The 14,366-nt window shown below is 40.1% G+C and overlaps 1 protein-coding gene across 6 annotated transcripts in view; it reads right to left on the bottom strand.

The window, feature by feature from the left end:
• PCDH15 (protocadherin related 15) overlaps nt 1–14,366 on the bottom strand; it is an 836,749-nt gene that overhangs the window by 323,967 nt on the left and 498,416 nt on the right. For all 6 annotated transcript variants that reach the window (XM_042907891.1, XM_042907887.1, XM_042907888.1 and 3 more), the window contains 2 exons: nt 11,242–11,376; nt 9,278–9,427 (listed from right to left, as the gene is read on the bottom strand). In XM_042907891.1, the coding sequence (XP_042763825.1) occupies nt 9,278–9,427; nt 11,242–11,376 (285 nt within the window). The remainder of the gene's footprint in view (nt 1–9,277; nt 9,428–11,241; nt 11,377–14,366) is intronic.

Here is a 14,366-nt window from a genome sequence, read left to right as displayed (position 1 = left end):
AGTTGGTAAGAATCAAACTGGAGAGTAATCAGCAGACTGGTCATGTGAGACAGTGACTGACCTCTATTCCTAGAGTTGTGGGAAATCCCCAGAGGCATCAGCATGGCAATGATTGATATGCTTCCAGGTTTGCAAGAGTCCTGTGGCTGCCAAATGGAGAAGGGGAGACAGGAGATAGAATGAAGCCCAAAGAAGGGCCCGCCTGGTCAGCATGAATGATGAAGGCAGCTCTCGGGAGGATGGAGGCTGTGGGAAAAGACTTGAGCAGGTGCATTTGGCTCGTACATAAGGAGGAACCAGTAGGACTTGGTAACCGACAGAGAGGAGGGAGTAAATAATGTGGCAGGAATGACTCCGCTTTCAAACCTGAGCAACTAAAGGGAAGGTGTTGCTTTTTCACAGGTGCGAAATCTCATCCACATGAACAAAATACAGATCGCGTAATGAGGTTTCAAATTCAACATGGGCAACTAACCCATATAAATTAAGAGTTGTGATTTTAGGCATATATTCTCATTCTAATGCAAGTGGGCTTGGGTAAGAAATTGTATGGTCTTCATTAAAATTAAATTGTTTCAGGGACACCTGGGTGGCTCAGTCGGTTAAGGGTCCGACTTCAGCTCAGGTCATGATCTCACGGTCCGTGAGTTCGAGCCTCGCGTCGGACTCTGTGCTGACAGCTCAGAGCCTGGAGCCTGCTTTGGATTCTGTGTCTCCCTCTCTTTCTGCCCTTCTCCTGCTTGTGTTCTGTCTCTGTCTCTCAAAAATAAATGTTAAAGATAAATTTAAAAAATTTAAATTGTTTCAAATACCAAAAATAAATGAAATTTTTTTTACAAATGTAAAAATATGCTTACATTTTTGTAAGTTTTCCTCATCAAATCTATCAGGTATTTGCTGAAATACTAAATTCCACCAAGATTTTGAATAAATATACCCCTCAGACGTTAGTCATGATATCACAAACCCAAACACACACACACACAACACACACATTCACCACAGAGAACAATGTCATTATTTGACATAAAGTAAATTGTCAAAAGGCATTGATATATGACATGGGTTTATCCTAATTTTCTTTATACTGTTGGAAATTATGAAAAATCATTTTAATATATAATTTTATGTGTAGTGTGTATGTTCCTCCACATAGTACTAACTAGTACCCATAACAGAGAAGGTTATATACAGATAAGGCAGTAAAGGTTATTAATAATCATAAATGTTTTATATATTCCATGAGAATAATTCAATAATAATAATAACTAGATAACATTTATACGAGACATATTTTCAAGTACACATGTAGCAGTAGTTTATATAACTAATTAAAGCTCGGAACACCTTTGTGAAGCTGATACTATAATTATCACCTTTTTCAGGTTAGAAAATGAAAGCAGAGATGACTAAGCTCTTTGTATGGAGACACATAAGGATCCGAAGTGGGGACACAGCTAGTTGGGCTCCAGAATCTCTTGTCTTTACATTGGATTCGGTATCAACTCTGTCACTTATAAACGTTGTGAATTTGGACCAATCATGTATCAGTGTATTGACTCAAATTCTTTATTGAATGAGGATATGAACAAGAAATATTTTCAAAGTAGTTTCAAGCTCTAATATGTAGTGACCTGTGACACAGCCTAAGTTAAATGTATCAGCAACATCTTCAGTGCCGAGTGCTTCCTAAAATATATATTTTTCAATGTTTATTTATTTCTGAGAGAGAGAGAGAGCAAGCAGGAGAGGGGCAGGGAGGGGGGTTTTATAGAGAATCCGAAGCCGGTTAGGCACTGTCGGCAGGGATCTCGAGGGCTTGAACTCATGAACCGCTTGCCGTCAGACACCCAACCAACTGAGCCACCCACGCACCCCACTGGAGTGTTTTCTATATGAAGCGCAATAAAGGCGTAACCTGGCTGAAACTGTGGACTTAGAGAGAGGGCCCTGGGGGATAACACTCTGAATGGCAGAGGGAATTCTGAAGCGAAACAAAATGTATTTGTAGAATGAGGCTTTTTCTAAACGGACTGAGAAAGCTTTGGGGGAATACATTCCATGGCTATCTGGCGAAGCCCTACCGTGAGGAAGTGATGTGCTGACCAGTGGTGGTTAGACATCAAGAAGAGTTCCTGTCCTAAAGGAATTTACAGTTCAGCAGGGGGACAGGCATGTAGGCGCTAAGCTTACTGCAAGGTGCGGTAAAATGTGAGCCAGATAACAGTTGCCAGATGGTTGTGTGGGAGTATGCTGAAAGGAACAATTCATTCCGACTTGCTAGAGAAACGAAGGCTTTATTTAAAAAATAACATTTGAGGGACACCTGGGTGGCTCCGTCGGTTAAGCATCCAATTTAGGCTCAGGTCACGATCTCGCGGTTTGTGGGTTCGAGACCCACATTGGGCTCTGTGCTGACAGCTCGGAGCCTGGGGTCTGCTTCAGTTTCTGTGTCTCCCTCTCTCTCTGCCCCTACCCAGCTTGTGCTCTGTCTCATTGTCTCTCAAAAATGAATAAACATTAACAAAATTAAAAAGGAAAAAAAAAAAAAAAACCTCTAAAAAGTAACATTTGAACTGTGCAAGATATAATTTCGTTCAAACCTTGAAATTTCAGAGATGTCGGTAACCATAGAATGGGAAGGGATATTTCATGCTGAAGTTAAACAAAACGAACAAAATAAAACCCTCTATATGATGTCAAAGTCAATTACATGGAGGGATGTGCCAGGAGAAGATGAACATATTTGAGGTGTGACAGAGATGTGCTAGACGACATGTGTAGAGATTGGGCCCTTCCTCGGATGAGGACCTGTCCTGCCTCGTGTTTTGGAACAACCACCTGTGGGAGGGGGGTCAGAGTCCCCTGTAGTAGCCTAATTCACCACAGGGCATAGACACAGAAAGGGAAGTCATGGCAGATCCATTTTGAAAGAGCAATTCCAGAACCTGGACATCTGGATCCGTGTAGGTGAAGGAGGGGATACAAGACAGAAATCTGAGGTTGCTGCTAAGGCCTGTATGATCTTAGGCTCACGGGGCCCGTCCCAATGTAGCAGCTGCCTAAGAAGACAGGATGCGTGTGTGTGAGTCTGTGTTTCTGTATTAGATGAAAGATGATGGATTAGCTCATTTATCTCGGAGTGTGTCCAATCTGAAGTGCCTGTCAAAAGCCTGCATTACCACGTGCAACAGATACTTGAACACCAGCTTGATGTTCAGGTGGCCACGGGGCATTTAACTTTGGGAGGTGTGAGTACGCATAGCGCTAATGACTAACAACATGGGAATACAGGACACAGAAAACTGCACATTGATTTCTGGAGAATGTTAATATTTAAAGAATGAGAAGTGAACAGGGAGCCAGCGACAAAGTACCTCAGTCACCAGGGAGGTTTTCTATGAAACGGTACAGATGAGAGCTTTGCCCTGATGGAGGAAGGAGAAGTGCTCTTGTATTTGACAATTAAAGATGGACTCACATGGCTTCCAATTTTGTATACTTCTCATGGTACCACGTCAGTGAAAGAAAATAATAACAATGAATAATTATAAAGAAATAAGTTAATCAATTCTGCAAATGCATCAATCGATCCAAGTGCCTGAATGGGTCAGGGTGGGAAGGCAGTGTGAGGCTGGACCTGGGAAGGGCATGGAGACCAGCACATGGGGAGACTCAGGAACAGTGACAGACCAACAGGATGGCGTCAGTACAGAGGGGACATGGCTGTAGTGGAGGGAAATGGAAAGAAATGGAATTATTAGTAGAGCACGGGTGAAGGTGAGGAAAAGGGGGGGGGGGGATGAGTAAGAAGCAGGACAGAAGAAAATGGGAACTGAAGAATGAGAAAAATGGAAAGACGGGGGTAAGGATCCAAGGACTCAGCACCACATAAGACTCTATCTTGATACATTAGGGATTCCAATTTTCACACGTGTGAAACACTGGGAGGGCTCAAGATGGGTTTTCTCAAAACTGGCTGCATATTAGAGCTGCTTTGTTTTGTTAAATCACATCTCTCACAGTGGCTCTACTGTGATTGGCACATCACATATACAAAAATATCTCAGGGTGGAGTCTAGGCATCAATATTTAAAAAAAAAAATTAATGCTTATTTCTTGAGAGAGGGGTGGGGGAGGAGCAGAGAAAGAGGGAGGCACAGAACCCAAAGCAGGTTCCAGGCTCTGAGTTGTCAGCAAATGTGGGGCTTGACCTCATAAACCATAAGATCATGACCTGAGCCGAAGTCAGACCCTTAACTGCCTGATATTTTTAAAAAATTTTTTTAACTTTTATTCATTTTTGAGACAGAGAGAGACAGAGGATGAGCGGGGCAGGGAGAGGGAGACACAAAATCTGAGGCAGGCTCCAGGCTCTGAGCCGTCAGCACAGAGCCCAATGCGGGGCTCGAACTCACAGACTGCAAGATCATGACCTGAGCCGAAGTCGGTCACTCAACCGACTGAGCCACCCAGGTGCCCCCTGACTGATATTTTTAAAGGCTGCTCAGGAATATCTCTATATTCATTAAGGATCAAGAACACCAATGAAAGTTGTACAATTTTAAGAACAGCATCCATAGAGTATGGACTAGACTTAACTACTGATATGAAAATCTACATCTTCAAAATATTAAAATTACATACCAAGATCTGTATCTTCAATACACAGCAGTTGGTTTTTCGAGAAAACCAGCAATGTGTGAAATGAGACCCAAGACAACACAGCATGATATTCATTGGTGTCAAACCTGCAGAGTTTCACTGATGGCCTACAAAAAGCTCTTTCAGGCCAAAAATCATTCTCACTCATGCCCCCAACTTCCCCCTCAACACGAGATATGCTAGTACTCTGATTGCACCTCATTTCCAGGTATGGAAGGTACAGATGGTGTTTGTGACAGCACTGCCCTGGCGGGGCAGGGGCGGGGTGCTCAGGACCCATACACAAGAGAATCACGCTGTTCCTGTTTCAATACTCAGGTATCAGAGATATAAAGTCAGAGGACCAATTTATAAGGACCTGATTACTCACACCTTTATGCCTAACCTATCTGCTTCTCGCAGTCAAGGATGTTTCCACCAAGAAGGTGCTGGAATAATCGAGAATGTACTTCCTCAGGCCAAGGCAGTCTCGGGGCCACATTGAAAATAATAGATTCGGAACGTCCTGGTTAAAATATACTTAGCATAATACCCTCCAGTTCCATCCACGTAGTTGCAGATGGCAAGATTTTATTCTCTTTGATTGCCGACTAATACTCCATTGTGTATATATACCCCATCTTCTTTATCCATTCATCCATCAATGGACATTTGGGCTCTTTCCATACTTAGGCTATTGATATAGCGCTGCTATAAACATGGGGGTGCATGTGTCCCTTCGAAACAGCACACCCGATAGTATCCCGTGGATACCCAGTAGTATCCTAGTAGTGCAATTGCTGGGTTGTAGGGTAGTTCCAGTTTTAGTTTTTTGAGGAAACTTCATACTATTTTCCACAGCGGGTATTATGCCAAGTGAAATTAATCAGTCAGAGAAAGACAAAAATCATATGACTTCACTCATATGAGGACCTTAAGAGACAAAACAGATGAACATAAGGGAAGGGAAACAAAAATAATATAAAAACAGGGAGGGGGGGAAAACAGAAGAGACTCATAAATATGGACAACAAACTGAGGGTTATGGGAGGGGTTGTGGGAGGGGGGGATGAGCTAAATGGGTAAGGGGCACTAAGGAATCTACTCCTGAAATGATTGTTGCGCTATATGCTAACTAATTTGGATGTAAATTGAATAAATAAATAAATAAAACAAGTTAATAAAAAAAATAAAAATAAATAAAATGTACTTAAAATCTGTTATCCAAGGAGCTCTCTGCTGGACAGTCTCTATTCACTGTCATCTTTGCTTCTAATGTTCTTACTCTTTCTGACACCAGAATAGTAACTAAAAGTAAATGAGGTGATATCGTGCTGGGTCAGTGCGGAAAGACAGGGCTGGCAAGGGCTGGGTGGGTGCAGCACAGAATTTATTTTGTCATTCTTATGAGGCAGGGACAGGTCCCAGTTCTAAATCATTTTGCTTTGTTTACACATTTTTCTCTCAATAGAAAATCGATTTCCTTCTATTTCCAGGCCCTTGAAGGATGTTTTATAGCCATGCCACTCTTTTACCACATGCCAGGAATAACATTTAAAATACTAATTATAAGTCTTTATCTCTTGGTGCTTAAGTAACTTTTAAAGATAGAGCCATATAAACACAAATGACACTCTATCTTCATAATCTGCATGGTTCAGGAAGTTATAAAAAATATGAATCTTTAAAGGCAAAGAAAGATCTATTTTATAAAGAGATACAAAAGGGAAATTAACTGTTTCAGCCAGCAAATGCCAGAAATCAGCTTTTGATCCCCCAAGGCAGACATTTTTTGAGATATAGTTCCACCACATAATTGCTATCATTTTCTTAGTTACACTTTCCAGCTCCCTGCTGGCTTTTTTAATTTTTTTTTATTTTTTATGTATAAACTTACTTTTACTTCCAATTATGTTATTATAGAGATAAGAATCAGGTCTAATTAAATAAGAACATGACAACGAGTGTCATTCCTTTATCTGTATACACTGTAATGTTGCTGCCCATATAAGTGCCTCGGTAAAGACAAATGTAGTTCTTGAGGTCCACCAATCAACTAGAAACAGAGGCCAATGTGTTTATACCTTCCCATTCATTCTGCTTGTCCACATGTCTCCCTTCTGTCATCCTGGAATAAACATATTAAGCATCAACTCTATTGAGCACCTGTGATGTGCGAGGCACTATTGATGTGGATGCTATAAACTAATTTTTAATTGTCTTGAGAGTTCTGCCCTCAAGACAAACGGTTGAAAGGGTGGATTTCGTCACCATGACACATGCCATAAGCAAGATAGGAATAAAATGTACTGTGGCCTTTTCTCCACTGCCATATACAGCAGGGGGTATCCACGCATGGAAGTGCGTACATGTGAATTTCCACTGTCCATGCTATAATGTCATCCCTTTTATCACCCAAGAAAGTCTATCTTAATCCGATGAATAAAAGAGAGACAGCACGGAATTATTTCTAGACTATGTTAATAACAGCGCCATGTGAATTTGGTAACAATTCATCCTTTGGATGACTAGGTACCGCATGGGTGATAGGTCTTGCGTGTTGAGGCAGCACGGTGATAAAAAAAAGACACTGACCTCTTGGGGTCTTCAGCGTGGGGTGAGGGCAAGAGAGAAGAAAATAGGATCATTTGAGAAGGGGAGTCACAGAGAGTGTGTGAGCTGGAAGGGGGTCAGCACTAAGCCTCGAGGGAAGTTTTCTCTGAGGAGGTGACATTTTGGGCAGAGTTCTGTACGAAGAAAGTGAGCCAGCCTTGCAAAATCTGGGTTAAGAAGAGTACTCTTGGTTGACAGAAAACAGTGTGCAGAAGCACTGAGAAGAACGTGAACCATTTCTTCCCTTATGTCTCACACCGATGAGGAGTGATGATGTGGGACGAGGTGTGATGAGTGTTTTGTGTCACAGCAGTGGATCACAGAAGCGTGGCTGCACAGCACTGTGTCCAGGTGGGATGCAAGAGCAGGGACCATCAAGGAAGGATGAACACCGCCAAGGCATGCGTCCTCAGAAGGGAAATAATGTGAAGGACAAGAAGGCTCATCAAGCTGTACATGGAAGGGAAGCGGCTAACTGGAGGAAGTGAGAAAGAGGAAGCCACATGCTTTCGGTTAGGTGCAGCTGGTGGTTCAGGAGCAAAGCACGTGCAAAGGAAAAGAAGGCAAACGCGGAGCTGGCAGAATCGGGAGGCGTACGTGAAGGCTTACGTTTGCCGTCAGGGTCTTTAGGCTGATGCTCTACTATTCTGAACTATTTATATATGCTATATGCTAAGACATGTAGACAAGTAAATTGAGTTATGTGCATTAATTATATACTATACTGGTGCATATTTAGTATGCATTATATATACGTTATTACATATCATTATGACATACTTATATAACATACAATATGTCATTTAGTAACAATTTGGAGCCATTCAAATGTTCTAAAACGTATACAGAATCATGGCCTTCCTGGCCTGAAAGTAACTTAAAATTATTGAATCTGACTCTCAGATATTGAGGACAATCTACATCAGTGGTCTTTATGTGTCTGGACACTGAACCCCTCGGGTTTATTATTTTAATATCAATAACCTAAGTATTGCTCATAGAACCTCAGATCCCAGAAAGGTAAAGTGACATCTTGGTTGTCTGTGTTTCTAAACATCTCCCTAGATAATTCTGCAGTACAGCCAATTTGGAAAGTACTAGACTCAACTATCCTAAAAACCCTCGAGGAAGAATATGATTACTTCTTTATGACTTATGCACAGAATACAAAAAAAAAAACAAAACATAGTTTGAGATAACTTATAATTAATTTAAATGCAGTAAGTATGCAGTTAATAATAAAAATAAGACAAGTCAAGGAGAAAGATTTTGCCGATTTCTGTATTTTCAAAGATAGCATTTACCATGAAATCCAAATTTTCTCTGTTGTGATGATTCCACGTAATGTCCAGGTAACCACTGTCTGACAATGTCATCCACCAACTTATTAACGTAGTCCTCTGCCTTTATTGCCACGGGAAAATTAACCCATACTTACAAAAGTTCCAAACAATTTGAAATTTTCAACTATACATCTAATACTTGAAAACATCAACATATTAAAAATACTACTATATTAAGCGTATTCAGTGTATTAAACTCTTAAAAATCAAGTATAAACTGATCAAATAGCTGCGTTTACATCTAATAACTAGTTAATTCTCCTTTAAAATCAATATAAATACATTTTTATGTGGCAAACATAAGTCTCAAGCTTTTTAAGCTAGATTATGCCATATAATGAGCCTGAAGTTCATTTTCATTTCCTTTTTTTTTTTTTTTTTAAGTTTATTTATTTTGAGAAAGAGAGAGAAAGAGCACAAGCAGGCTAGGGTCAGACAGAAGGAGAGACAGAATCCCAAGCAGGCTCTGCACTGTCAGCACAAAGCCTGATGTATGGCTTGAACTCACAAACTGTGAGATCATGACCTGAGCCGAGATCAAGAGTCAGATGCTAACCAGCTAGGCCACCCAGGCGCCCCTCGTTTTCATTTCTTAAGCAGTTTCTGAAGCGTCACATTATACAATGCCCATGGAAACAACCATTTTGCATAGTGCCTTGTACCATATGGGTAGTTACCTGTATGACGCTGTCCCCGGGGCTCATGTCTGTATAAACATAGACATCATAGGATATTTCAGGGAAGGTTGGAGTGTTATCGTTTGCATCCATCACCCGGATATTGACAATAACTGGCTCGCTTTCTTGCACACCATCAAATGCTGTTATCTTTGGGGATGAAAAACACACGTAACAGATAAGTCATGCAAACATAAGCAGTACTGAATTCAGTCCTATGATTTAAGGCATTTCTCATATATAATTTCAGTTTTAAAAGGGTGCCAAAATAGAAATAACAAACATAATAATGCACATAAGCAACGTGCTTTAATGCACTAAGAAGCAATTACAAACGATTCTGTTTTATTTTTAATGTATTCAATTCCAAGCACATGTAAATAAGCAGATATGTAAAGTGTTATCGAGAAGCTTGGAGTGGGCCAGTAACATTGGTTCTTAGGCGTTAACTACTATTTAATTTTTAAAAATTAATAGGAAAATATTCTTCCATTTTACATATTTTATATATAATTCCATAGATGCTTTTAGAGCCAACATGCTTATATTGATAACTCAAGAAAGTAGGCGCCCTAGGGATGCGATGTCTTTTTCCGGTAATTTACAAAATGGCAATTTTAAAGGACTTATTGATGTTACTTAATAGTGCTATGTTAATTACATCGTTAACATTTTAGGAAGGTCTGACAAACAAAGTCCGCACTGCCACGCCACCATTTTTGTTCTGAATGACTTCTGAAATCCACTCCGTGCCTAAGTCCGCAATGTCACTGAGGGTTTCTGGAAGCTATGGCTTTGCTGTGTAAAGAAGGGTCTCCAGAAAGGAGTCTTCTGTAGGTCCTAAGTCCTTTCCATTGGCTCATTTTCCTCTTATATCTGAATAAAATATGGCTCATGAATTTGGATAATACAATTTTCTTTTTATCTATATCCACCTCTCACCCCCACAAATCATGTATGTGTTTATGTAACAGAATACAGAATACATAGAATATATAGAACATAGAATACAGAATATAATGTGTATATTCTATTATATATATACAGCTTTAATAATCTCCCCTCACCATTTTTTTTTCTTAACTAACCTGAACTAGGCTCCCTCCATCAGATAATTCCCTGTTGGAGAGAGGGAAGGCTGTCCTGTGTGTTACAAGATGCATATCGGCATCCTTGGGGTCTACCTACCTGATGCCAGTAGATCCAGTAGTGATGACCAAAACTGTCTTGCAGACATTGCCAAATGTTCCCAGGGCTCGGCGGGGGGGGTGAGGGTGGGGGGGTGGGGGTGGGACAGGGCTTGGGGGTGCAGGGATCATCCCAGTGGAGAACCACTGGCCTAACCCTATGTCAAAATATAAAATGTAATAACAAAAACCATAAAATAAATTAAAATAAAGTAAGGGTTAGGAAATAATTCTTTACTTGTGGATTCTAGTTTATACTATCTCAATTTAAGTCAATTATAAGTGCATGGTGAAGAATGAAAGTCTCATTTTCCTGTTTTCGTCTTGAAAATTATTTTCCTTTTTTTTTGGTAAATAATGATAACATAGCTGTACAAACTTATAAACAGAAAAAAGAGAAACACATGTAAAGAATTTTATTACTGATAGTCTCAATTCTCAGTTACTTGAAAATACTGCATTTTTTCCCTCTTAAGTCACAGACCTCTTCAGTTTTAACGTTTATTTATTTTTGAGACAGAGAGGGACAGAGCATGAACGGGGGAGGGGCAGAGAGGGAGGGAGACACAGAACCTGAAACAGTCTCCAGGCTCTGAGCCATCAGCACAGAGCCCGATGTGGGGCTCGAACTCACGGACCGCGAGATCGTGACCTGAGCTGAAGTTGGACGCTTAACTGACTGAGCCACCCAGGCGCCCCACGGACCTCTCCAGTTTCAAACAGACATCACTTTCTGTTACACGTACGTGAACACACATAAATAATAAATCTTTTTACCGAAAAAGTGTAAGTTTGTTGCTCTTCCCGGTCCACTGGTTGAAGTAGGGTGAGGTAGCGAGTGATACCGGTCTGTGTGACGGTGAAGACTGAGGTGTAATCGTTGAGAAAAAGGTGAAGCTCTGGGTCTTTCGTCTTTGAGAAAACAAACAAAAGTTGAATAAACAATGCAGCTATTAGTTCATGAACTGTAAATTAATTTGACAAATCTGTTACAAAACCATCCATGAGTGTCAAAAGAATTTCCAAAGAAAAGATAGGGTTTACTAGACATTTACTCATCACTGAGCTGAATTATGCAAAGACAATGACTCACTTTGTGGAAAACAACATAGTGGAATAACTGTAAGTATAATTAATGCAAAAAAAGAAATAAATAAGATAGATAACAATCCAATTGAATATGTTCTTATTGGTTTATGATATCAATATTCTCCAGAACTTCACTGAGCTCAAGGAATAAGAAGTAAATGCAAGAGAAGAAAATTGGAGCCCCAAAGTTTAGCTGTAGGATTGTACAACTACTTGATTTGTGGTAACAAAGCACCCACATGCATATTTCTAATCTGTTCTCATGTTTAATGTAAAATAGAAATAAGATTGGTTATGTATAATTCATTACCTATAAATATCACGCTCGTTCTTTCTTATTTTAATGCTGTAAAGATTCTCCAAGGGGAAACATAATGTTCATTTTAATTTAAAAATTTCTGATAATCAGATTGAAGGCGTATGAGTTGGGTGCGTGTGTCTGATAAAAGAGCCCAGAAACATGATATGTACATAGAGAAGTGATTGCAAAAGTTCAAAACAGAGAACATTCACTAAGCGGTGGAAACCCTTCACAGTCTGTTGACGTCCCTGAATGAGAAGACATCCATCTCTGCATTTTCAAGAAAGAACAAGGACACGGAGTGGGGAGGTGTGCATTGGTGTCTGCATAGTGGAGTCCGAGGGCAAGTGCATCAAAGGAAAGAGGGTATTTGGGACGGACGGCTTCTGATAAGGCTATGACAACAACAGCAACAGACATACGCAGGGAGGCGAGGCATTTTTATAGATTTGGGCAACTTTAAAAATTATGCAGCGACGGAAAAGGGAGATTGGGAGATACAGGCATCCAGTTATGGAAGGAATAAGTCGTGGGGATGAACGCCACCACACAGGGAATACAGTCAGTGGTACCTTAACAGTGTCATCGTGCGGTGACAGGTGGCGGGTACTCGTGTGGTGGGCATGACATAACGCAGACAGAAGTCAAATCCCTGTGTTGTGCACCTGAAACTAATGTAGCTCTGTGTGTCAACTATATTCAAAAAAAAGCCCAACACATGGTATGCATAGCGTAGTGTGAAATGCAATTTAATATCATAGATTCCTTTTCTACGTCTGAAATCGGGGGCTGAGGGCAGAGTATAGACTTCAAAATTGTTAAAGACATGTTAAATTTGACTTAAAAAATTAGCACTCACATTTTAAACATTTTCATGTGAAATTGAGAAAGTTGATATCTGTACTGCTATATTAAAAGGTGGTCCTGATGCAACCCACAGATGCTGAAATCTATACATCTTGTTAAAGCTTCTGTATGTACATATTCTGAATAACTTTGAAATGAATGGTTTCATCTGAACCTCACACAGTTCTGTATTTGTGATATCTCCTTAGATATTTGAGATATCACTTAGCTATATCATTGCAGCTTCTAGGTCCATAGAAGACCTAAAAGTCTTCTATGGAAGATTTTGATAGAAGTCCAGTATGCTACATTTATTGATCCTAGAAAAATAAAAAAAATGAATACGATAGACAATAATTTCCATTGGTCTCTTTATTATAAAATAATCAAAATTGTTCAGAGCCGTGAAAAGTCAGAGGCTTTACATGGATACTTTCAAACAGGAACCTCAATTTCCGTGTCAGCATCATGACCCCATATGCTCAGCATGGCTAGCAGGTGGTGGTGGGGGGGGTTGATTAATCAAACATATTAGTTAATAAAAAGTCAAATTATTTTAAAAAATAGATGATAAAATGCATATAAATTCAACATATTTTAAGCCATATTTTGAGGTTCCTTCTTACTGTGTGTGTACTTTAAAGTCAATTTCAATAAAATTTGATGGTTATTTTTAAGTGACCAAGAAAGTTAAAAGGCAGTTTCAATTAACAGCAATTACCAACCAGGTTAAAATCACTAGGCTGTTAAATTCATGTATTTTTTCCTGTTCTCCGAGTGTCCCAACAGTGATGTTGAGGAATGCAGCATCCTATACTCAAACCTCTACTTGGCCAGTAATCCGAGCTGAGCAAGCTCTGCCCTGTGACCTAATAGAGCAAATATTTGCTTCTTTCCCTTTGTTCAGATCCCTCAGTCCTTCTCTACCTTCCTCATAACTAATGTTCTCCCAATTTCTTTCTTCCTTCCCCCTGGAGTCTCTGTTGGTAAATTTGTTGGGTATAATTCCTTCAGAGACTCACCACATGCTGTGAGCATTTTCTTTGTTATGTCAGGTGTGGTGATGGTGCAGGACTGCGGTGAGCGCTGGGCCGTGCGCCACGGTACACACACGCGACACCGCACCACCCGGTCGTGCCACTGACCACGCCGTTCGTTCTCCCGGTTTATGAAAGCCACGAGACCCTCAATGTCAAATGCTTCCTGTTTCAAGATGACACGCCCGCCAGGACTTCAGAAACAGACTCTTACGTTTGATAATGAGAAACATTAAAGACTTTTTGATAATTTGCTGGTCTTCACTTCAAGTCCCGTTGCAACCAGCTAGAGACTAAAATACGACTTTCCAGACCTGTGGATTGGCTTTTTTTGTGAAAAAGATAATATAACACATAAAGCTATCATTGTCAATGGCATCTTATAGCTCATGCCAATCTTTCCTGCTCAGTTAATCTCTGGCTAAATTATAACTTGTGAAGTTTACGGATACTTACCAGAGTAACCTTCAAAATCTATGTACAGGGTACTTTGATGCTAATGGTGAATACCTGGATATTTCTTTGAGGCCAAGAATTGAAGAAGGCAGATTTGGAAATATGTAGCCAATTACTACTCAAAGCTTAATACCTAGGACTTATTTTTAAGGCTAATACTAGTTTTGGTGTGG

Source organism: Panthera leo, chromosome D2, assembly GCF_018350215.1.
Source record: "Panthera leo isolate Ple1 chromosome D2, P.leo_Ple1_pat1.1, whole genome shotgun sequence".
Lineage (NCBI taxonomy): Eukaryota > Metazoa > Chordata > Mammalia > Carnivora > Felidae > Panthera > Panthera leo.
Note: the sequence above shows the minus strand (reverse complement) of the source record. Positions and strands in the feature narration are given on the sequence as shown.